The sequence below is a fragment of the Falco rusticolus genome, chromosome 14, assembly GCF_015220075.1.
Source record: "Falco rusticolus isolate bFalRus1 chromosome 14, bFalRus1.pri, whole genome shotgun sequence".
Taxonomy (NCBI): Eukaryota; Metazoa; Chordata; class Aves; order Falconiformes; family Falconidae; genus Falco; species Falco rusticolus.
The window spans coordinates 13045570-13069792 of NC_051200.1; the positions used below are offsets into that span (position 1 = coordinate 13045570).

General features: G+C 58.5%; 3 protein-coding genes across 10 annotated transcripts in view; 1 reads left to right on the forward strand and 2 right to left on the reverse strand.

The window, feature by feature from the left end:
• ZMYM3 (zinc finger MYM-type containing 3) overlaps nucleotides 1–15837 on the forward strand; it is a 33385-nt gene extending 17548 nt beyond the window's left edge. For 6 of the 7 annotated variants that reach the window (XM_037408361.1, XM_037408360.1, XM_037408363.1 and 3 more), the window contains 16 exons: nucleotides 2216–2302; nucleotides 2622–2772; nucleotides 3354–3526; nucleotides 3950–4115; nucleotides 7859–7917; nucleotides 8484–8652; nucleotides 9214–9329; nucleotides 9482–9656; nucleotides 10190–10336; nucleotides 11196–11299; nucleotides 11700–11868; nucleotides 11986–12137; nucleotides 12601–12715; nucleotides 13615–13869; nucleotides 13956–14073; nucleotides 14480–15837. In XM_037408361.1, the coding sequence (XP_037264258.1) occupies nucleotides 2216–2302; nucleotides 2622–2772; nucleotides 3354–3526; nucleotides 3950–4115; nucleotides 7859–7917; nucleotides 8484–8652; nucleotides 9214–9329; nucleotides 9482–9656; nucleotides 10190–10336; nucleotides 11196–11299; nucleotides 11700–11868; nucleotides 11986–12137; nucleotides 12601–12715; nucleotides 13615–13869; nucleotides 13956–14073; nucleotides 14480–14678 (2355 nt within the window). In that variant the 3' untranslated portion in view covers nucleotides 14679–15837. The remainder of the gene's footprint in view (nucleotides 1–2215; nucleotides 2303–2621; nucleotides 2773–3353; nucleotides 3527–3949; nucleotides 4116–7858; nucleotides 7918–8483; nucleotides 8653–9213; nucleotides 9330–9481; nucleotides 9657–10189; nucleotides 10337–11195; nucleotides 11300–11699; nucleotides 11869–11985; nucleotides 12138–12600; nucleotides 12716–13614; nucleotides 13870–13955; nucleotides 14074–14479) is intronic. The other variant, XM_037408366.1, reaches the window with a different exon arrangement.
• A 306-nt stretch (nucleotides 15838–16143) lies between these two features.
• On the reverse strand, nucleotides 16144–17978 carry LOC119157432 (gap junction alpha-3 protein-like). Its single transcript, XM_037408367.1, has one exon. It carries the CDS (start codon nucleotides 17380–17382, stop codon nucleotides 16390–16392), a length of 993 nt encoding a protein of 330 aa, XP_037264264.1. The 5' UTR covers nucleotides 17383–17978; the 3' UTR covers nucleotides 16144–16389.
• Nucleotides 17979–18084: 106 nt separating this feature from the next.
• GJB1 (gap junction protein beta 1) lies at nucleotides 18085–21325 on the reverse strand. 2 transcript variants are annotated; one of them, XM_037408370.1, is made up of 3 exons: nucleotides 21065–21325; nucleotides 19759–19874; nucleotides 18085–19082 (listed from the first exon to the last, which is right to left on the reverse strand). In XM_037408370.1, the coding sequence occupies exon 3, from the start codon at nucleotides 19068–19070 to the stop codon at nucleotides 18231–18233; it is 840 nt and encodes a 279-aa protein (XP_037264267.1). In that variant the 5' UTR covers nucleotides 19071–19082; nucleotides 19759–19874; nucleotides 21065–21325; the 3' UTR covers nucleotides 18085–18230. The 2 variants fall into 2 exon arrangements, with proteins under 2 accessions (XP_037264267.1, XP_037264266.1); XM_037408369.1 differs by lacking the exon at nucleotides 19759–19874 and having other exon boundaries at nucleotides 21065–21321.
• Between the last annotated feature and the right edge of the window lie 2898 nt (nucleotides 21326–24223).

Below are 24223 nucleotides of genomic sequence, written 5' to 3' on the forward strand. Positions count from 1 at the left end.
AACTCTCTCAGCCTGTCTTCACAGGAGAGGCGCTCCAGCCCTCTGATCACTTTTGTGGCCCCCCTCTGGACCGGCACCAGCAGGTCCATGTCTTTCCTGTGCTGAGGACCACAGAGCTGAACACAGTACTGCAGGTGGGGTCCCACCAGAGCAGAGGGGCAGAATCACCTCCCTCGACCTGCTGGCCACGCTTCTTTTTGGGTAGCCCAGCATACAGTTGGCTCTCTGGGCTGTGAGCACACGTTGCTGGCTCATGTCTAGCTTCATCCCCCAGCCTGTATTGGTAGAGGGGGTTACCCTGACCCAGATGCAGGACCTTGTTGGACTTCATGAGGTTCACATGGGCCCATTTCTCAAGCTTGTCCAGTTCTCTCTGGATGGCATCCTATCCCTCAAGGCATGTCAGCAGCACCACTCAGCTTGGTGTCATCTGCAAACTTGCTGAGGGTGCACTTGATCCCCACTGTCTTAAGTCATTGATGAAGATATTAAACAGTACCTGAGGGACACCACTTGTCACCAGTCTCCATCTGGACATTGAGCCATTGACCGCTGCCCTCCAGATGTGACCATCCAACCAATTCCTCATCCACCAAACAGTCCATCCATCAAATCCCTAACTCTCCAATTTGGAGGGAAGGATATTGTGGGGGACCATGTCAAAGGCTTTACAGAGAGTCTAGCTAGATGACGTCCATAGCTCTTCCCTTGTCCACTGAAGTAATTGCTCCATTATAGAAGGCCACTAGATTGGTCAGGCAAGACGTGCCCTTGGTGAGGCCATGCTGGCTGCCTTGAATTGCCTCCCAGTCCTCCACATGCCTTATTACAGCTTCTAGGAGGATCTGTTCCATGATCTTCCCAGGCACAGAGGTGATGCTGACAGGTTGGTAGTTCCCAGGGTCCTCCTTTCTACACTTTTTAAAAATGGTTGCAATGTTTCCCTTTTTCCACTCACCAGGGACTTTGCCTAATTCACCTAATTTGAATTATTGTCCTGTAAAATCAGTGTTGTAATGTATGAGTAAACTTGCATAAGCTGCATTAGGAACTGTCTTGCTGGTAGATGCCAGAACATACTTGTCAAAGAAAAACCACTGAAGAGAGTGTTTCAGGATAGCTTCTTGGGGATCAGTGTTAAGCCCAAGGAGTTCAACATCTTCATCAGTCATCTGGCAATAAAGTCAAAGTAAGCGTGATAAAATTTTGCAGATGAAACAAAAACTGGTGAAGTGTTAACTCACGCTGAGGTCAGAGCAGTCACAGGAAGCAAAGCAATGAGATTGCTTGACAAGACTGGTTCCTCCTAATGGGTACTTAAACACAGTTCGGTGCAAGATCCTGTATCAGCCTTACTCAAGTAGTGTGGGAACGTAAGTCTTGGGAAAGTAAGAATTTTGAAAAGGCACCGGGATTACAGAAGATAAGCCATTCAGTATGTGTATCTCATTGTACAGCCACAGAGGGAAGGAGTAATTAAGTTATTGCAAGTAAAAGCAGAGGAACAGGGAGTTGAAGTTTGGGGACCAGGGAGGAGGAGAGCTACCTAGATTGTTGCACATATAGGAAGGATGTTCACCTGAGGTCTGCTTTATTTTCAGTGTTGAAGAAAAGTTGGAAGTATGTTGAAAAAAAAGAAAAGTTACATTTGGGCTTGAAAAATGTGTGTGCTGAGGCACTCGCAGAGCACCTTACCTGAGGTTATCAGAAAAAAACCCAGGAAAATCACTTTATTAATAAATATATCCTTGTGGACAAGACACAAGGTGTTAAATGGCTGTTTAATCTAGCAGATGAAGGTGGGATGAGAACAGTTGCTTGGATTCTCAAGTTGCAGTACCTTGAAAATAGAAACCAGGCACGTGTACTTCAAGATCTTTTGGAGAAGCTCTCAGAAGAGGTAGCGGAGCCCCTGTCTCTTAAGGTTTTCAAATCCAGAGGGGTGGCAGCTTGAAAGCTTGCTTTCCTGAGAAGAGCTGGACCCAGTACACTGGAAGCAAAGGGAAATTGCTCAGGAATCCACTCTCCAGGAGCCTGAGACATGATCTGATGGATTGACTGTGAGTCACTGACAGTGGCAGCAAGCACAGGTCTGAGCAGGGGCAGGCAAACTGCTGTGAACGGCGGAGGAAGCAGGAGGTGGTGGCAGTGCGAAGCGGGTGCTGCCTGCCCTCTGTGTGCCTCTCCTTGCATGAGCTGTCTCTGTCTCCTGCAGCGCACCAGCCCGGAAGGTGGGATCCACCTCAATTGCCATTATTGCCACAATCTTTTCAGCGGGAAGCCAGAGATCCTAGACTGGCAGGTGAGGACTTTCCCCAGGGGGATGTTGAGCCCGGGTGAGGGCTGCAGGGCTCCTTCCTCTCATTGCTCAAAGCAGAGCTCCTTCTGCGCCAGTGCTCTGCATGCCTTAGCTGCAGAGATGTGTGTAGGGACCGTACGCTGAGTGCTGCGCTCCTGACGTTCAGCAGCATGTCAGAAGGGCAGGAGGAGACCATTCTGCCAAACCCCGTGCCAGGAGAGCTGGGGACTTGGCTACGCCCCGTAGTCTTGCTCTGGCTTCCCTGAGAAGCACTGGGGACCTCCTGCCAGCCTGGCTGACCCAGTGGCGGTCTCTTTGGCAGGACAAGGTGTATCAGTTCTGCTGCAAGGACTGCTGCGAGGACTTCAAGCGGCTGCGCGGGGTGGTGTCTCAGTGTGAGCACTGCAAGCAGGAGAAGCTGCTGCACGAGAAGATCCGCTTCTCTGGAGTGGAGAAGAACTTCTGCAGCGAAGGTACTTGGGGAAGGCACGGGAGAGGCAGAGCCCCCATGCCAGCCCATGCTGGGGGAGGAGAAGAGAGCATGGAGAGGAACAGAGGGGAGACTGTCTTAGCCAGGCCCTGGGGCGAGAGCCTTGCCATGCAGTGAAGGGAGGACTGTTGTGGGGATGGCTTGCTGTCCAGCCAGGCCCTAGGGCAAGATCTTTACCGTTCATTGTGTCCTTGGGGAGGGCTTTCTCACAGCTTTTCTCTCTCTGGGGGCTGGGGAGACAGCAGGTGGCAGCTCCGCTCCTCCTGTCATCATGCACTTCTACGCTCTTGCGTCTGGGCTGGCCTGACCTGGCCTTGCCCTGCCTGCTGGGTTCCTGCACACAGGAGGTTGGAGTCAGACTCTTCCTAGAAGCATGGAGGTGAGAGATGGCAAGTCCCCATGAGGTCCCATCTTATCCCAGCCCCAGGGGCCAGTGCTGGATTGTTCCCTACAGTGTGTTGCGTGTGCTCTGTTGTCTCCGCAGACCTGGATTCTGGTCATGTTTGGGTCAGGGAGGCCCCCAGTTCATCCTGGGAAGGTTTCACTCCTATTGTTTCTCCGCAGGGTGTGTGCTTCTTTACAAACAGGATTTCACCAAGAACCTGGGCCTGTGCTGCATCACCTGCACCTACTGTTCTCAGACCTGCCAGCGGGCGGTCACCGAGCAGCTGGAGGGCAGCACCTGGGACTTCTGTAGTGAAGACTGCAAAAGCAAATACTTGCTCTGGTACTTCAAGGTCAGTATTGGCACTGGCAGGTTGTGCTAAGTGCTGTGGTGGGCACGGCACCCAGATAAGTGGGCATTGCACTGAGGAAGTTCACACTGCTGGAGTCTGGCTGGCACTGCTGCGGAGAACCTGGCACTGCTGGAGTCCTGCCTGGCAATGACGGGACACTGCTACGGGGAAGCTCACGTAGCTGGAGTCCCCAGCTGATCCTGCCAGAGCACTGCACTGAGGAAGCTCACAGTGCTGGATCCGCGGCTAGTGCTGCTGTGAGAAGTTCGCACCGCTGGAGTCCCTGGCTGGCACTGGCAGGGCACTGCTGTGGGGAAGCTCACAGCACCTTGCTATGTGCACCTTTCAGTGGAGAGTTGTGTTGCACTCGGAGGGGGTGTGGTTAGTTACTCGTTGTTTCTCTCCTGCTGATGCGGGCTTTAGGCAGCTCGGTGCCATGCCTGCAAACGTCAGGGGAAGCTGCTGGAAACCATCCACTGGCGGGGGCAAATCAAACACTTCTGCAACCAGCAGTGTCTGCTGCGATTTTACAATCAACAGAACCAGCCCAACCTGGACACGCAGAAGGGGCCCGAGAGCCTGCTGAACAGTGAGTAGGAGGGAGGGAGGGGACCTGCATAGCTCAGTCTGAGAGACACAGGGAAGACTGAACAGTGAGGGGTGGAAGCTTCCTGCCCGGGACTGGATGAGACGCTAGGGAACAATCCTGCACTGGCCCTTGGGGGGGAAAGGATGGAGTGGGACCTAATGGGGCTTCTCCACCTCTAACGTCTATGGTTCTATGACACACAGGGCCCAGACGGGAGGAGCCGGTGCCAGCGTGCTGCCTGTAGCTCACACTCTTAGTGAGGATACTCGGGGATTTAACATCCTCATGTTGCCAGCGGAGAGCTCCATTTACAGGGTTAGGGGACAGCATGGTTTGGCATGATAATCCACCTGCAGCCCCACACCACCTCCGAGCTGTGACCTTCTCAGATCTCATAAGCTAATCAGGATTGGGCCAGGTCAGTGCTCGGATGGGAAACATTCAAGGAAAACACAGGGTGCTGCAGGAAGTGGTGCTGGTGATGCTGTAGGTGGGCTCTCCTCAGCCAGAGCTGAACCTAGAACGATCTTGAGGGAGCGCTGAGCTGCTGGAGGCACTCTGTTCTTGCGATGTTAGATTGGAGTCCTACCACTTACCCAAAGATCGCTGCAGCTTTGGGGAGTTGCCAACCCCGTGTCCCGGATAACCCCATTCTACATCCGTGGAGTTCCACCTGGAGAGGAGATTTTCACTGCCTGTTGCCCCATTTCCTATCATTAACTTGAGCCAGTTGCTTATGGAAGATTGCAAAGTGCTTTGGGGTCCCTCAGGATGGAAGGTGCTCATAGTGACAGTGACAAGACATCGCTTGGCCCTTGGGACACTCACGTAGTCTCATTCTGCTTGGTCTTTCGTAGGCTGCAATCTTCTAGGCAGTCTGTGTGATCTAGTTACAATGCCTGCAGCCTATGCTGGGACTCGCTTCGGTGCATCAAGCTGCGACAGATACCTGCATGACAGGCTCAGGGCTTTGCTGCCCTCCCTGGGATTTCATGAGGTGTAAAACCCTGACTAGGGTGCGCCAAGGAGGGGAAACAAAGACGAGGACCTTCCCGTGAGAGACCTCATCCTCTGTTTCCAGACTCTTCTTGGTTCCTCTCCTGGACAGCAGCGGGCTGGTTGCAAGATGGGGGGAAGCCCTGGATGTCCATGCTGCTTAGACAGCAAAGCACAGCTGCTCTGCCAGAAGCAGCAGGTTCCCCCAGCCGAGGGAGTCCCAATCTGCCGTCCAAAGAGCCGCGCTCCGTAGGCAGCTGGCTGAGGCAACGGCTCAAGCGGCACGCTGGAGTGACCTGGATAAGGAACTGGTGGTTTCTGCTGGTGCTGGGGTGCCCAGGGGAGTCTGCTTGATGGGGCGCAGACTGTCCTGCTGCCTAGGGGAGGAAGAGGTGTTGAACCGGCTGGTTCCTGTAGCTTGCGAAGTGATTCCACAGCCCTAGCCCTGCTGTTCCATTCGTCCTCTGCTTTCAAGACATCTGGCTTGTGAGGGACCAGTAACTGCTTTTGGGACACAAGCACAGTGAGCAAGCTCTGCCTGCAGAGGGAAGCATGTCTCACGCCATTTGGCCATTGCTGCCTTGGAGCCATGGACTACAAGACAGAAGTACCTTCTCAACCACCAACAACCACGGGAGTCCAAGCCCCCGGCTCTGCCATGTCTCTGGAGGACCCCAAGAACTTTGCTGTTTGGCATGTTCACTGTGCCCATGGCTGCCTCTCTGTGCACCCAGTGAAGCAGAAGGCAGCCAAGGAAAAGCCGGTCAGCAGTGGTGGGTGCTCGGCTGAGCACAGGCTCCAGGCTGCCCCAGCAGCTGCCGTGCTTGGTGAACGCTGCTGGTGGCACCGGGCCCTCTGTGTGTGCTGGCACACCCACCCCCTGCCAGCTGCAGGATGGCTGTGGACATCCTTGTCCCAGGACTGTGGCAGGCTGCTCAGCTTGCAAAGGAAGGATGCTGGAGCTAGGGCCTGCCATGTGCTGACACAGAGAGGTTTCCAGCCCAGCCTGCTGTGCAGGGAATTTCGGGAGGAGCAGCTTGTCAGTGTGTGGTGAGGAGCCGCTTCTGCTGAGCCAGGGTCTCCTGTAGACCTGGCAGCTGTGTTGCTAGCTCAGGGTCTGCCTGGATTTCAGGCCTATCTTGGACAGAGCTGCTGACTACTTGCTTCTTCTCTTGCAGCCAGTGGTTGCCTAAAACCATTCATTCATGTGACCCAGTGGCTGGTGCCAACCTGGTGATCCTGTGAGTGCTTGCTGACAATAAGTGGCCTTTCTTTTGCTGGGAACAGTCTGTGTAATGAGGGATGGAGGAGTTCCTGTCATGAAACTGTGCCCAAAGATTTCCAAGGGGAAATGGCTTTGCATGGGGCTGCCCAGCTGGAGAGGATAGAGGGCCAGAAGTCATGGTTGGAGCAGGCAATACCTTGACAGCTCTTTGCTGGTGTTGGGATGAGAGTAAAGAACAAGCTGCAGCTTTCCTGGAAGCCTGGACATGTAACGCATGGAGCTTTGTGGCAGGAGGATCTTGGTTTCCCTTAGTCCTAAATCATTGGACTGCGGAGCAGCCAACTTTGCTTTTGATTCTGCTGCAGCAGAAACTATTCATACTCCATGGCTTGTCTTTTCTCATGCAAGCCATTGACGTCTCCCACCTAGACCTGCTGCCCATCCGTTTTGGGCTGCTCAGGGGGAGTTCTTGGACCTATTGAGACCATTGCAGATCCTATGGCTGAATGCTCAGCTGCAAACTAGGGAGCTTCCTCCAACTGGAACTTAGCTGTCCCCGTGTGGTGGTCAGCAAGCAGACCCTGCTGAGCTTCCAGTTGCTCACGAGCTGTCCTGCGTTTCCTTGGGGCAGAGGACATCTGCACAGTGCAAATGCCCGTGTGTTGGACCTTGGGGAGCCTGGGCCTTTCCTGAAGGGCCTGTCTTGTATGTAGGAGGTGCAAATGGACCCGCCACTCCCTTCAGGTGCTGAGACCTGCTGCTTTCCTTGCAGGTGTCTCCTTCATGCATGGCCCACGGTTAGTCAGTGCTGTAGAAGGCAGTTCTTTTTCCCAGCCACATGGGTAACCAGGGCTCACAGGAGACTTGGATGAAGGTGCTCTTTTAGCTCATCAGCTTTTGAGGTGGGTGCAAGTTCTCTGCAGGGCAAATGAGCTGGAATTATCCAAGCCAGGATGATACTGTCACCACCTGAGACTAGTGTCTGCCACATGTGCCTCTTACCTGCAGGTGATTGCCTTTTTCCTTAGGGGAATCGACTTCGTTCCTAGGGCTGGGGCAAGCTGTCTCTCTGCTTTCTGGGATATCTTGTAACACTACTGCTAGCTCTGTCACCTTCTTCCTAGGGATCTCGAAGCACTTTGCCATGATATTTGTAGCAGGGAGATGGAGACACAGGGAGGGGCCATGGCTCGGTACAGCAAGCCAATAGGCAGAGCTGGGAATAGAGCCCTGGATTCCTCTCTCTACAAGGGGCTGGGATTTCTCCTGACCTGCTGTGATGGGGATGGGGTGGACTGCAAGGGAGGACAAAATGACATGGGAATAACTTGATTTTGGAGTTGTAGTGTCTTCTGAGCTGCTAGGGCTAGAGACTGTGGAAACACTAACTGTTCCTGGAGTGGCCGGGAGCAGTTTCTGGGGAGCCTGTCCCTGCCCTCTGGCTGCTACCACCTCCAGTCCCAGCAGTGGGACCTGTTGGCCCAGAAGCTCTTGAACTCAGAGTCACTGCTTTCTCTTACAGGTCAGACGTCAGAGCCAAAACCACCTGCCCCTTCCTCACAGAAGGCGGAGACTAACATGGTAAGGCCCGTTGGAGGTAGGAGTTTGCAAAATAGCACCAATAGGCTGTCCCCAAAGAGAGGACAGATCTGCCGTTACCCAGGGAGATTTCATTCTTCTACAACCAATACATTTTAAGATGTCTGGGTAGCGGGAGCTGGTAAGAGCTGCTGGGGAGGGCAGCATCAGCATATCTCCTCAAGGGGGAAGACTAACCATTCCCCAGGAATTGATGATGGGCTCCAGAACAGCCTGCCACTGTGGCACTGGCTCCTCTTTGCACGGTGCTTCCCTGTGCCTGGGTGTAGTCGCTGTCCCACTGTGTTCCTCGCTGCCCCACGGGGCCGGAGTGACCAGTGCCAGTCCCCGCTGGCTGCTGCAGAGATGCTGCCTGCCAGGAGCAGCTTGGCAGTCCTTCAGCCTTCAGCCAGGTCTGACCATGGGAGTGGTCGCATGTGTGTGTGGGTGTGTTGGGGACTGCCGAGCTCCAAGAGGTGCTTTGGGAGTCTCTCCACCTTCCCCATGGTGGGGAAGAGGTGCTGCTGCCTTAGGTGGACACCAACCTCCTGCTTTCTGCATTTCCTCAGCTGTCAGCAAAGACCTCCTCAGCCCAGATGTCTCCAGCTGCACCACCTCCCCCACCCCCTCCAGTTCCAGCCACCCCTCGGAAAAACAAAGCTGCCATGTGTAAACCACTGATGCAGAACCGGGGTGTTTCCTGCAAGTTAGAAATGAAGTCCAAAGGATGTCAGACAGGTAGGAAAACAAGATCTAACTGCAGGATTACAGGAGCATTTTTGGAAAGGCAAGTGCACGTCCCTGCTCCGGACTAAATGTGACTCCAGCTTGAAATGCTGTACAGAGTGGCTGTGTGTTTGGCACCGTGCTGAGGAGTCTCAGGGCAGTGCAAGGCACACGTGGCAGGGCTGGAGGTAGGGAGCCCGTCTCCGTCACCAGCAAAAGGAGAGACACAGAGAGCACTGCAGCATGATTCCACCTCTTGTGGGACAACTCCTGTTCCTCTGGAGATTATCAGCTTGTCTGAGGGGCTGTCTGCTGAGCAGGTTCCCGTTAGGCACGTGTGCGTGGTCTCCAGCAAGGCCACTAGACCTCTCAGCAGGGCCACCTCTGGCTAAGGCAAGCCTCTTGTTGCAGGCCTGTTTGGCTTGCTGCTGCTCCAGCTCTGCCCATGAGTTACAGAAGCTGGTGGCTGGAAGGGCCATGGTGCTGGATGGCTGGGGGCATGGCAGTGCGCAGCAGGGCTGGGTGGAGGAGCTGCTGGGAGCAAGCTCACTGATGTACTTTTGCTCTTGTCAGAGGCTGACTGGAAGCCCCAGGTGATTGTGTTGCCAATCCCCGTCCCGATCTTCGTGCCTGTGCCTATGCATATGTACTGCCAGAAAGTACCTGTGCCTTTCTCCATGCCTGTCCCGGTAAGCGACACACTCCACCCGCTTGTGTTCTCTTACTGTCTCAAACCTGCCTTGCTGCAGCCTCCTTGCTTCTTTGTTCGTCCTCTCCTGCCTCTGCTTGTACGTCAGTTGGCTGAGTGTCAGTTTTCTGCCTGATGTGCTGCTGCTGACAGGTACCTGTGCCAATGTTCCTGCCCACCACGCTGGAGAGCACAGATAAGATTGTGGAGACCATTGAGGAGCTGAAGGTGAAGATCCCCTCCAATCCCCTGGAGGCTGACATCCTGGCCATGGCTGAGATGATTGCAGAGGCTGAGGAACTGGACAAGGCCTCCTCGGACCTGTGCGGTAGGTTCTGCCGTGGCTTGGTCTGGCCCAACAGCTGGGATCACATGGGGTTTGCCAGCTCTTGGAGGTAGAACTTCTGCCTGGATCGCAGCTCTCCTAAAGCCTTTGAAAAGGGAGCAAGGAAGAGCAAGTCCTCAGGTTCTGCTGAGAAGGTACCGGGAGGGAAGAGCTGCAGCAGGGAGCAGTGTCTGCTGCTGTCCCTTTTGGAGGTGCCAGTCTTGTGGCTCGTGCAGCACTGTTAGTTTATTCAGGTGGCTCTTCAGGCTCCAGAAGGCTAGCGGTCCTGATCTCGCAGGTCTTTTTGCTTGCAGGCTGCATTCCTCAAGCCCCATTGACTAGGGCTGTGGCTGGGGAGAGGATAAACATCCAGTATCTTGCTGTCCAGGGAAAGCTGGGCAGCGCAGATGTCGTGGGGCTGCTCTGAGCACAGGACTATGCTGCAGGGAGCCTGACTTCATTTTCCAGCTGTCCCGGGAAAAACAGACAAAAGACTTTCATGATAGTTGGGTTTATGATCTGCTTTTGCATTGCAGACCTGGTGAGCAACCAGAGTGCAGAGGGTCTCCTGGAGGACTGTGATCTGTTTGGACCGGCACGGGACGATGTGTTGGCTATGGCTGTCAAGATGGCAAATGTCCTCGATGAGCCGGGCCAGGACCTGGAGGCTGACTTCCCTAAGAGTAAGAGCAGGGTGAAGCAGGCACGCAGGGCTGCTGATGCTGCAGCAGGGTCCTCCTGCTGCCCTCGGCCAACCGTTGCCAGCAGCATTAAGAGCTGTGTGAACTTACCTCCCCATGCCCTCTGACTGACCATGCTTGAGGCCAGGAACTGAGTCTTGCAGATGACTGCTCACAGCAGGGGTGAGGACACCACCACTTTTGAAGGAGTGTGTGTTTGTCTAGACTAACTGACCTGTTGCGAACATAGGTCTGCAGAGAAGGGGGAGTGAGAAGCTGATTTTAACAGCACAAAGAGCAGGGCAGTGGCACTGGTGTGCTTATGGGTGATGATTCCATAGGATCCAGCAAGGTGAGAGAGAGACCTGACAGGGCATGGCATCCTGGGAGACAGCTGAATTTCTGAGTGTCCGTTAGCAGGCAGGAGGTGGAAGAAGAAGCAGGGGACTTGCAGGAGCACAGCAAGTGCTGAGGCAGCATGTTAGCAGCAAAGGACAGAGAACTGGCATGCCTGTGCCAGGCTGTCCCCAGTACTGGCCTGGCACAAGGGGATGAGGAATGTTCCTCGGGTGTAAAAAAAAAAAAAAAAAAAAAAAAACAACAAAAAAAACCCCAACAATCAAACAAACAACTGTCAGAGGGGAGAATGTGGGGCTCTGGTTAGTCTGAGAAGGCTTAGCATCATCTGCCAGAGCTGTATTTCCTTTGCTGGGCTGTGACTAAAATTTCATGCAAGGCCACGGTGGAGGGTGTGAAGAGTTGGGCTGTGTGTTCCTCCTTCATTGTGCTGTAAGAACCAGGCCAGCACGGGGGACAAGATGTGAAGTCTCAGCTGAGCCCTTCTGCCTGCGATTCCTTTCAGACCCCCTGGACATCAACCCCAGTGTGGACTTCCTCTTTGACTGTGGGCTGGTGGCACCAGATGAGGTGTCCACAGAGCAAGATCTGCCTCGTGCTGTCCGAAAGGTGAGCTCTCCGTGGGTACTGCCTGCTTAAAACTATTTGGGTTGGGAGCGGGAGCTGCCATCATGGGACATACGAGGTGAAATGTGCCAGTCTTGCGTGTGCTGGGGAGGTTGTGCCCTCTCCCTAGGCATGCCTGGCCTGTGGATCACTCCTTGAGTGAAAATACTTGCCTGTCACTTCAGAGGAGCTTTGAATGCTACAGGTTATGTGAGCTGGCCTCTTCTCTGCCTGTAGTCCTCATGATTAATGAGCCTTGTTGGCTTGGCTGTCCAGCAGAAGTGTGCCTGCTGGCATGGGCACAGGTACGCTGGGAGGGAGCTGACAGCAGGTGTGAGGGCTGGCCAGGACTCTTCCATCTGTCCCAGGTAGGTGCCCAGTCTCACAGTGCACCTCTCTGCAGGGGCAGAAGCGTCTGGTGCTCTCCGAAAGCTGTTCCCGGGACTCAGTGAGCAGCCAGCCCACCTGCACAGTGCTGAACTACTCATACGGTGTGAATGCCTGGAAGTCCTGGGTGCAAGCCAAGTATGCAGGGGGAGAGACCAGCAAGGGAGAGGAGCTACGCTTTGGCCGTAAGTGCTCTGGATGGGGTGGAGTGGCAGAAACCTCCCAAAAGCTGGGTCCCTGGGTGTTAAGGTGCTGCTGGCCTTGCAGGCTGTTGTCTGAGGCTACTGTACTTGTCTCCGCAGCCAAGCCCATGAGGATCAAAGAAGATATCTTGGCCTGCACAGCAGCTGAGCTCAACTATGGCCTGGCCCAGTTTGTTAAGGAGATAACACGGCCCAATGGGGAGCGCTACGAACCAGACAGCATCTATTACCTCTGCCTTGGCATCCAGCAGGTGAGGGAGGGCTTGCTGCCCTCAAGTCCTCCATAGCCAGATCTGGGGGTCAGACCTGGTGAGGGGAGCTTGCGCCTTTTATTCTGCCTTCTGGGTACCCAGAGAGGCTCGCTGGGCGCTCCTTCAGTGCCTCACCCCAGGACAGCAACCCACCTGGTTTGGTCTTTGTTCCCAAGCCCAGTGAGTAGGGTGGCAGCTGTTCTCCAGCCTTGCACCCTTCTTGCACATCCTTGAGGAGGGCTGGCGGATCTCCCCAAATTCAGTCCCTTCTTCATCACTGAGTCTGTCTTGTCGTGTCCTGGCGTTTTCCTCACAGCTCTCAGAAGTGGCTGGTTTTGGGTGTCCATCCTGCAGCGCTGGTTGTACGAGGGGCGCTCTGCATGTGTGCCCTGGGCTTTCTGGGGAGGGTTTGCATTCCAGGTGCCGCTGTGTCTCTCTTGACTGTGTGTTCTGTCCTTTCTAGTACCTGCTCGAGAACAATCGTATGGTGAATATATTTACAGACCTTTACTACCTGACCTTCGTGCAGGAGCTGAACAAGTCCCTGAGTGGCTGGCAACCCACAATCTTACCAAATAGTACGTGTCTCCAAAGTACCTTCAGTCACCACATGTACCCAGTTTGTGCTTCTAGCCTTGGATCCTGTGGTCTGTTTGTGCTCCCCTAGCCTCAGCCCTCTTCCTTGGCATAGGCAGCACAGTCCCACTGTGTCTGGGGGTCATACTGACCCATAGCGACAGCATATGCCTCAGCAGCTTCTGTTGCCCAGAGTCGGAGCAGCTGGGAACAGAGCATGACTGCTTTGTGTCCTGAGACAGTTGGAACCTTTAAAACGTTTCACAGTGATGGCTCCACCCTTTGGCAAAGACGATACCAAGCTAGGAGGCATGCTGGCCCATGCCTTTGTGTTCCCAGCACAGGGGTGAGCCCTGCACAGTGTTAAGTGTTGGACAGAGTTGCTGTGCTACTGCCTTGTGAGCAGACTAACTTAGAGCTCTGCAGAGGCTTTGGCTTTTCATGATGCTGTGATCTGCGCTGCCTTCCCTGCTGTGTCTTGTCAGTGGTTAGTTCACAGATCCAGCCTCACCTCTGCATATTGGCTGTCCCAGGCAGAGGCATTTGGCTCCAGACCTGTGTGTCTACACAGGAGCTGGCTGTGTCTGTCCTGCCTGCTGCTTTTCCTTTGTCTCACTGAATGTGGTGGAGCACTGACCTGGAGTTCACTTTGTGGCCATCTATAGGGATGAGCATTTAGGATTGATTTGGGTTCTGGCCCGTGGTTTGGCTGCGCTCTGGGATAGCTTGTGGCTGGGCAGAGCCAGCATCTAGCTCTGCTGATGGCTCTGGAGAAGTAACCTCGTGGAAAAGGGGATGTTGCACAGCGTTGGTCTTTTGCAAGGAGTTTGCCTGGACAGGGTAAAGGGATTGCCACAAGGCCACCATTGATGTGACCTGGTTCTTCCTCTGTGCATTGCAGACACAGTTTTCTCACGTGTTGAGGAGGAGCACCTCTGGGAGTGCAAGCAGCTGGGCGTTTACTCACCCTTTGTGCTCCTCAACACCCTCATGTTCTTCAACACCAAGTTCTTTGGGCTGCAGACGGCGGAGGAGCACATGCAGCTCTCCTTCACCAATGTGGTGCGCCAGTCCCGCAAGTGCACCACGGCCCGTGGCATGACAAAGGTGGTGAGCATCCGCTACTACGCTCCTGCCAAGCAGAAGAAAGGCCGAGGTAGGGTCTGATGGAGCATCTCTTTGTCCCTCCCCCTGCCACCCCATCAGGTCCCAGCCGTAATCCTGCTCTCTCCCTCTCTGCAGATGGAGGCTCTGGAAAGCGGAAGCGCGAGGAGGAGGTACCAATGCTGGAGCAACGGGAGAACAGGATGAACCCCCTCCGATGCCCAGTCAAGTTCTATGAGTTTTATCTCTCCAAATGGTGAGCCTTCCTCTGGAGAAGGAGCTTGTGCCATTATGGGGCCACCTCTCAGTTTTGCTGGGACCCTGTGGAGTGGCTCCTGCTCTCCAAACATTTGTGCAGGGGTGTGAAGCCTTGCCCAGTGTCTGTGCTGCTTGCATAGACTGTGGTTGAGAGAATGCTTCTCTCTGGCCCCTTCCACTACTCGCCTGTCTCCAGATAAGACAGCAGTGTGCAGTATGAGTCTTGGTACTTGGCTGGTTAGGGGCTTTGGTCCTGAGCAAGGAGCTTCAGACTCAGTTTCTGTCCTTATCCTGCTGAAGGCTGTGACAAGCCTTGAGCTCCACTTGATAACCATGAGAGCAGGCCAGGCAGGCTGAGCCTCTGCAGCTGATAGCCCAGGGCTCACCTTCCTCTCTCTTTACAGTCCTGAGAGTTTGCGGAACCGCAATGACGTCTTCTACCTGCAGCCCGAACGGTCGTGCATCGCTGAGTCCCCGCTCTGGTACTCTGTCATCCCCATGGACCGGAGCATGCTGGAGAGCATGCTGAACCGCATCCTGGCTGTGAGGGAGATCTATGAGGAGCACAGTCGGTTCAGTGGCCTGGAGGATGACATGGACTAAGAGCAAGGTGCTGCTGGGCTGGCTGCACTCCAGCCCTGGATGCCTCATTTCCCAGCCTCCGCTGCAGGGTGGGGGCCGTGCAGCGTGGGAGGGGATGGTGCTGTGGCAGTGCTGTCCCTTCATTGTTACCAGACTTGGACATCCCATCCTGCTCGTTACAGGCCTCTCCTATGTACGTGGCCCCTGCGCTCAGCCCTGCCTCCTGCCCCAGCTGCTGAGTGAGCCATCTTCCCTGGGCCTAGTCCCCACAGCACAGGGGTGGCAGAGCTCCTGGGGCAGCTCCCCTTGCCCCAGCCCTGTCCCCCGTACCCCTGGCCCTAACACTGCCCTCCTCTCCCCCTTGTCCTGGGGCAGGAACCGCACAATATGGCACAGTGCCATCTGGGACCAGCAGCCCCCAGGCTTTTAATTCCCCCTTCTTTTAGCATCCCCTTGCAATGGTGTGGGTGGTACAGCAGGAAGGGTAGCTCTGCTGCTGTGGCAAGAAGGTGTTTTCAAACCGGTGGCCCCACTGGCAGCTGAAGAGCTGTTGGGGCAGGGGGAGGGCTTGTTCCCAGGGGTGGGAGAGGTTTGGGCTGGCTGTGGGGAGTGGATGGAGCCAGCACTGGAATGTGGGGGCAGAGACCTGGCCTTGCCTGGGAACACCTGCCTCACATGCAGCTGGGCCACCTCCCTCAATTTTGTCAGTGTTTTCTTGAGTTGGTGGAAAACTGATGGAGACGGGTCTGTGCCAGCACTGCTCGCTCCCCTCTGTCCCCTGTCCTGGCGTAACCCCCCTCCCCGGTGCAAGGTGCCATCAGTGGGTCCCTCTGTTCTGGCCAGGGGCTCAGGCAGCGAGGAGCTCTGCCTGGCCTCCCCCTCCCTCCTCAAGCAGCAGCGGGGTGCCAGCACCCTGCCCGGGGCAAGCCTGGCTCTGGCTCTGCTGCTCCCTGCTGCCTCCTGCCCATCGTCGTGTTCTGGTCAGTTTTCCCGAGCTGTACATGGGTCTCCTGTTGAGCCTGTATATATTGTTCTGGGCCCTGGCCTGGGGCCATCTGTTCTCTGTGTCCATGTGGAGAGTGAGCCGCTCACCAGTCTTGTTGTAGTGATGCCAGGACGGTAGGACTAACCCTGTGTTTCTGGAAACCATTCATTTCAAATAAAGATGCAGAAAACTTTTGGCAGCCCCTGCTTTCGCCCCGGGGCAGTGGGATGCTGCAGGAGAGCACAGCCGCTGTCCCACTCGCTCCTGTCCCTCCCTGCCTGGGCTTCCTGCCTTGTCTGGCTCCCAGTGCGCTGCCCTCTCGGGAGTGTTGGGACCCCACACCCGCTGGTGCCCCCCTGGCGAGCCCTACCTGTCCCTTGCCCACAGAGCTGCAGCCCAACCCAACCCCGCGGTGGCCCTGCCCTGGCCATGCAGTGTGCCCGTGAGACAGACCGGTGGGAGAGTGATGCCACAGAGCCCGCGGGCAGAGCAGGAGTCGAGTGAGGTGCAACGGGTATTTTATTTACTCCCCCAGGGCTGACAAGCCCCTGCCCCAGCCCAGCCCTGCTCTCAGTCCTGCCGCTGCCAAGAGCACAGGGAGGGACTGAGCCTTGTCCTTGGGGCTGTGCCCATCTCTGCTGCTGGCCGTGGGGTCCATGGCACAAGCCTGGCAGAGCCCGGAGATAGAACCACAACTGCGTGGCCAGTCGTGCATCACCCATCCCTGAGCATCCGAGCAGTCCATGTTCACACTGCCAGGTCTGCTGCTCGTGCCTTCCTGTAGGGTCCACTGGCTACCCCCAGCCATGCACCAGCCTTCTTCAGGGGTGCCAGGCTGGGGGGGTGTCTGCCAGCAGCCATGGGGCTGGCATGGCCGGGCAGAGTGGCACGGGTGCCACGGGGCCCCACAGGGCCAGCGGGACTGGGCAGGATGCAGGATTTGGGGCTGGGCCCCTGCCGGCACTTGGTGAGACCCAGGTGGTAGATCTCCACCAGGTTGAGCAGCAGGGACATGCAGGCCACCCCTAGCATGAAGAGGATGAAGATGGTCTTCTCGGTGGGCCGGGAGATGTAGCAGTTGACAGTGTTGGGGCAGGGCCAGCGGCTGCAGGTGTAGAGGGGCTTCAGCTGGAACCCATACAAGGCATACTGGCCCACAATGAAGCCCACTTCCAAGAGAGCCTTGAAGATGACATTACAGATGTACGTCCTCAGGATGGCCCCCCGCATGCAGACCCGTCCCCGTGTGTCCCCCACAGGGAGCCGAGGCTGCCTCGAGCGCTGCCGCCTGGCCCCACTGCCAGCCCGTGCAGCCACTTGCTGCTGTGCCTTCTCCTCCAGATGCACCAGGTGCAGGATGTGGCCCAGGTACACGAGGCTGGGGGTAGAGACGAAGATGATCTGCAGGACCCAGAAGCGGAGGTGGGAGATAGGGAAGGTGCTGTCATAGCAGGCGTTCTGACAGCCAGGCTGCTGTGTGTCACAGGAGAAGCCAGACAGCTCGTCACCCCAGACCCGCTCAGCGGCCGCCCCCAGCACCAGGATGCGGAAGACGAAGAGGACAGTGAGCCAGACCTTCCCCACCACTGTGGAGTGCTCCTGGGCGTTCTCCAGCAGCCGCCCCAGCAGGCTCCAGTCCCCCATGGCACGCGCTGTGGTGCCCTGCAAGACAGTTGCCCTCCAGACACAGCCACCCCACACCCCCCAGAACGCCACCCCATCCCCCAGCTGGGCGGGCATGCAGGTTGTCCCCGGGGTGTCCCCACCCAGTGTCCGACGGGACCCCCTAACCTGCCACAGGGAGGGAAGTGGGAGCAAAGACCTCCAGCAGAAAGCAGCCTTGCCACATTGGGAGCACCGTGGGGGACACCACGGTGGCGACCCAGCATGGGGACCCCTCACCGTTGGTGGGCACGTGGGGCAGAGCCCGGTGCTCCCGCGCCGTCAGGTCCCCTTGGCGGGGCGGGGTGGGATGCTGCGAGGCCCCTTCCTGGCTTGTCCCCAGCTTCTCAGTGGGGCGCAGAAAAAGGATCTGCCCGGCTCCGTCCGTCTGCCCACCCGATGGTGGGCACAGGGTTATTGGGGCATGAGGCGGCTGCGTGCCCCATTGGCTTTCATTGTGACTGGCAGATGAAACAGCCACTGGGGAAACCTTTTCCCTCTATTTTTGGTCTGGGCACTTTTCTAAATATATTCGGGGCTGCAGGGGCTGGTGCTGGGGGAGCGCAAGCCCTTGGACTCTGCTCAATGCCACCCAGGGGTCACCGCTCCTGCATGCCAGCTGCCAGGGCACAGTGGCCATGGCCCCAGCGCAGCCTGGGCACTGCAGCCCCCACAGCCCCTGGTAGCACCCACCTGGACTAGGGTGCAGGGGGAGGCACCCCACACTGACACCCCAGCCCCCAGCATGTCCTGGCCAGAGCAGAAAGGAGGGAGGCAGCGCCTGAGAACGGAGATTTAATGGCCCGAGATGCCCTTCTGGCTGTCCGGTAGGGCTGGACCGGCGCCTGGGGGATGCTCTCCATAGGGCAGGGACAGCACAGGGCTGTGGGGCGGGGGCAAGGGCTGAGCCCCCAGTGGCTCTAGCCCTAGCAGGCAGAGCAGCGGTCGCCCTTCTCCTGCAGCCCGGGGTTGCGGCGCAGCATGTCCTTGAGGGAGCCGTCCTGCTCCGTCAGCAGCTGGTTGATCTCATTCTGCTTGTACTCAGAGGAGAGCTTGTGCCCATAGAAGGAACTCTTCCCCGACGAGGGGTTGGAGTGGTGCTGGCCTCGGCGGGCACACGCCCGCACCACCAGGTAGACCAGCTCCGCCATGTTCAGGATGATGCAGATGCCGGAGGTGACCAGCATGAAGACGGTGAAGACGGTCTTCTCGGTCGGCCGGGAGATGAAGCAGTCGACAGTGTTGGGGCAGGGGTAAGCCTCACACTTGACAAGCCGCACCATCTGGTAGCCCGGGTAGAGCATGTAGAAGATGTACATGAACACGGCCTCAAAGAGTAGCCTGAAGACCACGCTGCAGACATACGTCCACCACAACGAACCTGATATGCGCATCTTGTGCTTCTTCACCTCTTCCATGTGCTTGGGGTCTGCGTGCCCTGTCAGCACCAGCAGCTTCTTCTCCTGGTGCTGCTGGTAGGCCACGTGCATGGCCACGAGGAGGGCTGGTGTGGTGACGAGGATGAGCTGCAGGGACCACAGACGGACGTGGGAGATGGGGAAGAAGTGGTCATAGCAGACACTGTTGCAGCCAGGCTGCTGGGTGTTGCAGGTGAAAGCGGATTTCTCATCCCCCCAGACGCTCTCAGCTGCCACCACCAGCACCATTATCCTGAAGATGAAGATGACAGAGAGCCAGATGCGCCCGATGGCGGTGGAGTGGCGGTTCACCCCACTCAGCACCGTGTAGAGGCCGGCCCAGTTCATTGTTCCTCACGTCTGCAGGAGCGATCAACGAGAGATGGTGTTATGAGCGGGACGGGCCCCTGGCTGAGAGCCACCACATCCTGGCCCTGGTGGCAGCAGCAGGAGGGACCCAGGAGCAACTGGCCGCCACAGCCCTGGTAGGTGGACAGCAGGATGGATGGATGGCAGGAAGGCAGCGTGGCTCCTGCTGCTGACATGGCTCAGGGCAGCGTTTTGGCAGGAGCAGACAGGAGACCCCGCAGTGCCAGCTGCTCCTGCCCTACTGCCCCACACTGCCACGGGGATCCTGATCCACAGCTGCACAGGCAATGGGGTGAAGCTCTCACACTTCCCCAGGGACCCCCCGATCAGCACCCAGCACTAAGCCCTCTGGCTAGGAGTTGACCCAAGAAGCTCCATGGACTCCTCTACACCAGCACCTCACTGCCCTCACCCCCCCATTCCCCGCAGGAGTGGGGCCAGGGAGCCCCAGGCTGGGGTGACCCCCTGTGCAGCCATGCATTGCCACCCTCCTGGAGCTGTCCCTGCATGGTGGTCCCTGCACACCCAGCATAGACCCCCACCCCACTGGGGCCACCCACCAGCACCGGGCAGCCCCAGGAGCTGCTTCCCACCCCAGGCACGAGGCTGGGGGACTGGGACCTGCTCTCCGGCTGCCCCTGGTGTGGAGGGTCCCGGCAGCACATACCTGCCGGTGAGGAAGGGTCCTCGTGAGCTGCCCCCAATGGCCCCTCTAACGTCTCATGTCTCCCGCAGGAGAGCTCTGCTCTGCCTGCCCTTGTCTCTATCCACCACTGCCCTGCGCTGGAAGTCATATGCTGCTTTATAAACTATTTGCATACAATGGGGCCTTTATCGGCCCCTGAACAACACACTTTAGCATTCAGATCCAACGCCCTGACTTCCGCCCACCCCGGCCAAACAAAGTGCCTGTGTGCTGCACTCCCGCTGCTCGGCCCTGCACCCGCTCCCACCTCACCCCGCGCCGACCGTGGCCACAGCCCCCCCCGACCGCCAGCCACCGGGTGCTTGTCGCTCTGCCTGGTGGGACCTGCGCCGCAGGCATCACCAGGCTGGACAGCCATGTGGGGTGCCTGGGAGTCCCTTCCCCAGGACGCATGGCAGAGCCCAGCTGGGTGCCCATCCCGCATGGATGGCACTGGGTGCCGTGACCGGAGTTGGGGTCTGCTGCTCCCCAGCATGGCAGTGAGCAGTCCGTGGGACCCGTGGGGCTGGGTGTGCTGGGTTTAGCCCCCATGAGTCCTGCCATGCCCTCAAGTCTCTGCTGCTGGGGGGTTGGTGCCAGCGGCGATGGCTGCGAAGGCACTGGAGCTGCCCTGCGCGTGCTTTGTCCAGTTGGGAACGTACGGAAGAGCCTGCCGGGGTGACACTGTGCGCTAATGGGGGCTGTGCTCAGTGCTGAGAGCCACGTACCACGGGAGCTGTGCTCCTCTCCTGGAACAGAGGGCCACTGACACTGCTGCACAGTCAGTGGGACACGCTGGTGGGGGCAACAGCCCCTGTGCTTGCAGGCCCCCTGTGCCCGTGTCACACAGGGCTGGCGTCCCAGCCACACCGTTGTGCTGTGCCCCAACCCTGCTGGCTGGGTAACATGTCCCTCAGGTTTTGTCCCCAGTCTCAGATGGGGAGCAGTACACCCAGCAAAACCTACCAGCTGGGGGCCCGCAGGGTGGTGGGCACAATGCCATCCCGAATGCCACCTCCACCCCTTAGTCCAGGGTGCAAGTGCCCGGAGCCGCGCAAACAGTGCTGGGCAAAGGCTCTTCAGTGAAGCCACAGGGAGGGCAGCTGGTGCCCAGACCACGCTCTGCTCCTTGTCCCATTTTCCCCCCTTGGGGCCAGCAGCCCTGACTCTACCCTCCCTGGCCCACGGCTGAGCCCTTTTGTAGCCCCCACTCTGGACCCCCTAGTGCCCCCCAGCCGGGGGACAGGTGACCACCCCCACAGCAGTGCCATGCACACCAGGCTCTCACCTCAGCACCGGGACAGGCAAAGTTCTTGGGCAGCACAGTGGCCTCAGCCTCCAGCACAGCACCCTGGACTTTATACTGCCCTCCGGCACGTTACCCGCCCCCTCCCAAACAGCCTCACTCCTTCCAGGACTTGCTCCCTACCAGGTAAACATTGCAGGTATGCCCAGCCCACACTTACAGCGCTGAGGCACCCACCAGCACCCACTGCCGCAGCTGAGCATCCCTTGGGGACAGCCCAGGGGCCACCACAGCACTGAGGCAGGGCCAGCCCCCCAGGATGGTCCCCATGGGAGCTCTGTGGTCCCCCTGGCCACGTCCCCCTGCTGTGAGCATCCTCCCCGCCAGGACCCCTGCAAGCCAGGCACATGCACTGTGGTGGGACCCCGCTCTCCATCCCGGGGGACAGCTCTGGGCACCCTTAGCACCCAAAGCACCTTGATCCGCTGCTGCAGGCTGCCGGCTGGTCCCTGGGGAGCCACGAACACCCAGATTTAACGTGTAAAAGTGCAGCCGGGGAAGGCAAACAGCCTGTCAACGATTAACCCGGCTAACGGCCCGCTCCAAGGTCTCGCCGCCCAGTACCCGGTGCGGTGTCGCGGTGCGCCGGGACATGGCGACCCTGCCCCGCGTCTTGGGGCCCCGGGGCGGGGGCGGGTGGGTTGGGGGTGCTGCAGGACCCCGCGCATCATCCCCTGCGTGGGGCTGGCAGCGGTGCCACTGCCCCTGCATGGCGGTGGCAGGGTGGCAGTGCGGGACGGCGGGGGGGTTCCCCCGCAGCGTGGTGGGGGCGGTGGGCAGCGAGGGGCCGCGGGTGGCCCGAGGGTGCGGGGCGGGTGGGGCCGGCCCGGGGCCGCAATCACGGCCCGCGATAAGCCGCCCGCTGAGTCAGCAGCGCCCGGCGGGGAGCGGGAGCGGCCGCAGCCGCCGGCACCGCCCCGGCCACGCACCCGGGGACCGCGACGTGACGCGGGACCGAGAGGGCCCTGCCCAGAGCGGGGTGCGGGGGGTGCGGGCAGACGGGGAGCACTGTAGGGTGTCGGGGGGCAGATTAAGGGGGATCAAGCTGAGCGGGGGGAGCTGGGGGGTCCCGGGGGGCGGGGCCGGGGGTAGAGTGGCGTGCGGGCTAGGTTAAGTGGGGGAAGCGCTGGGGGGGCTGCAGGGGTTAGTCTGTGGGGGGGCACTGGGAGCCAGGCGGGGATCAGGGGGTGCTGCCGGTGGCAGCACAGGAGTGGTCGCTGCGCCCGGCCGCGGCGGCAGGTGGCGCTGCGGGGCCGGGCCGGGGGCGGCGGGGCTCGGCGGCACCCGGCGGGGCTCGGCGGGTGGGAACCCACCTAAAAGTGTAATTAAATAAATAAAACAACCAGGAAGGAGGGAGGAGGAACGCGGGGCGTTGCTGGCCAGCCCGGTGCCCGACCGGTTATCCCAGCAGGAGCGGTGGGAGGGCCGGGGGCTGGGCGGCAGTGCTGCGCAGGCCAGGGGCGGGGGGCGCGGGGCAGCCGCCGCCGCTTCCCGCCGTGAGAGAGCTGCCCCGTGCATGACCACGCGGACCAGAAACGGGCTCCTTGTTAATGACGTTAATTGTGAGGTTAGTTGGGTGTCCGGAGCTGCAGTGAGGAGCTCGAGGACGTGGGCACGTCGAGCGCAGACGAGCTGATGAGAAGGGCAGGGCTGAGCCAACATCCGGATGGTGGGACGGGGTGGGGGGGTGTGTGACGCAGCTGCTGGCACCTTGCTGGGGTCAGGGACCTCACAGCCCAGCAGTCTGCATTGGTGTGATGGAGGAAATCAAGCTCCAACCACCACTGAGACATCTCTGCTGCCAGGAGGAAAAGGGTGCTGGCAGAGCAGGCTCTCTGAGCCCCCCTTCCCCCGCCATCCTGCCCCAGGCAGGGGTGTCCACATGCGTGTCTCAGCCTGGCCACCAGCCTGGATGGTAACTGCAGCGCAGGGGCCGCTAGGCTTCCAGGCTCTGGCTGACAGCAGCACAGGCGTCCCTGTATCTAGGCTGCTGCCCTTGCAGAGACAACACCCTCTGGTTTGACTCAGCCCTGCCAGGAAGGTCATTGGTAATGGGTGAGCACAGAAATCCTTTGTGCTGCTGCAGCATGGGGCAGAGGGGGTTGCAGCGCGTGGCATAACAGCTTGTCCTGCCTGCCTGTGGGTCTGCTGTCCTATGCCCTGGGTGCGTCAGGGTGCAGGGACCAGGACCAAGACACTGTCCTGGTGCTGCTGCTGCATGGAGCAGCATCGCTGCCCTCCTGCTGGCTGTGACTCCTGGAGCAGGCAGGGGCCAGGCACAGGTCCTCCACCCCCTCCCCATGCCAGGGACACCTTTGCAGTTCAGTTCCCTTATGCTTCTTTGGCAGCAGGCCTACACTTGTCCCCTGACGCTGAGGATGTCCCACATTCGTCACACAGATGTGAACTGCACGTATCCTCTGGGACAGCGTCCCCTGGGCTTTGCCAGGTCTCTAAAGAAACACTGCTGGTGGTCAAGGACACCCTGGACAGATGGTAGGCTTGGGAGTTTTGCAAGGGCAGTAGCATAACAGAAACGTGTTGTCTGTCACCAGCTTGCCCTTGGGGTCCTAGCTGGGGTGACCGTGCTGGCACATGGGGACAGCAGGCAGCTGGGGCCGTGCAAGGATGAGGGGGGACAGAAGGACATGGTAAGCCCCTATTCTGGGGCAGAAAGTCTTCTCCCCTTCAAGAGGGCACTAGTCACTGCAATGTGGCCAGTTGGCAGTGATGCTGGTCCATCATTGGGATGGGCCACTGGCCACCAGGCAGGGCTGGCCCTGCTGCTAGCACCATGGTAAGATGTCTGTTGTTGGAGCTGTGCTGCAGAGCACCAGCATTTCCATGGTAACCTGGCCCCATGGCCTGATGTGGGTTTTTCATCTTGGTTCCTTTTGCAGCCAGTCACTAAACAGGGGCACCTGTGGCTGCAAGGGAGGGCCCCGGGACTGCGGTCCTAGGGCTGCTGCATAGTCGGACCAGATGGGCCAGCATTCGGGGCAGCACTGGATGAGGGCTGCAGGGTGGGCCACCATCCCTTGCCTGGAATGCTGAGGACATAAGAAGCCGCTTTGCCCATCGGCATGGAAAAGCCCAGGGGAAGGCAGCCCTGTGTCCTGGGCAGGAGTCCCATCAGCCCAT

Coding starts and splice junctions, on each gene's coding strand:
- GJB1 (XM_037408370.1), bottom strand. CDS start 19,070: ATGAACTGGGCCGGCCTCTACACGGTGCTGAGTGGGGTGAACCGCCAC.
- LOC119157432 (XM_037408367.1), bottom strand. CDS start 17,382: ATGCCCGCCCAGCTGGGGGATGGGGTGGCGTTCTGGGGGGTGTGGGGT.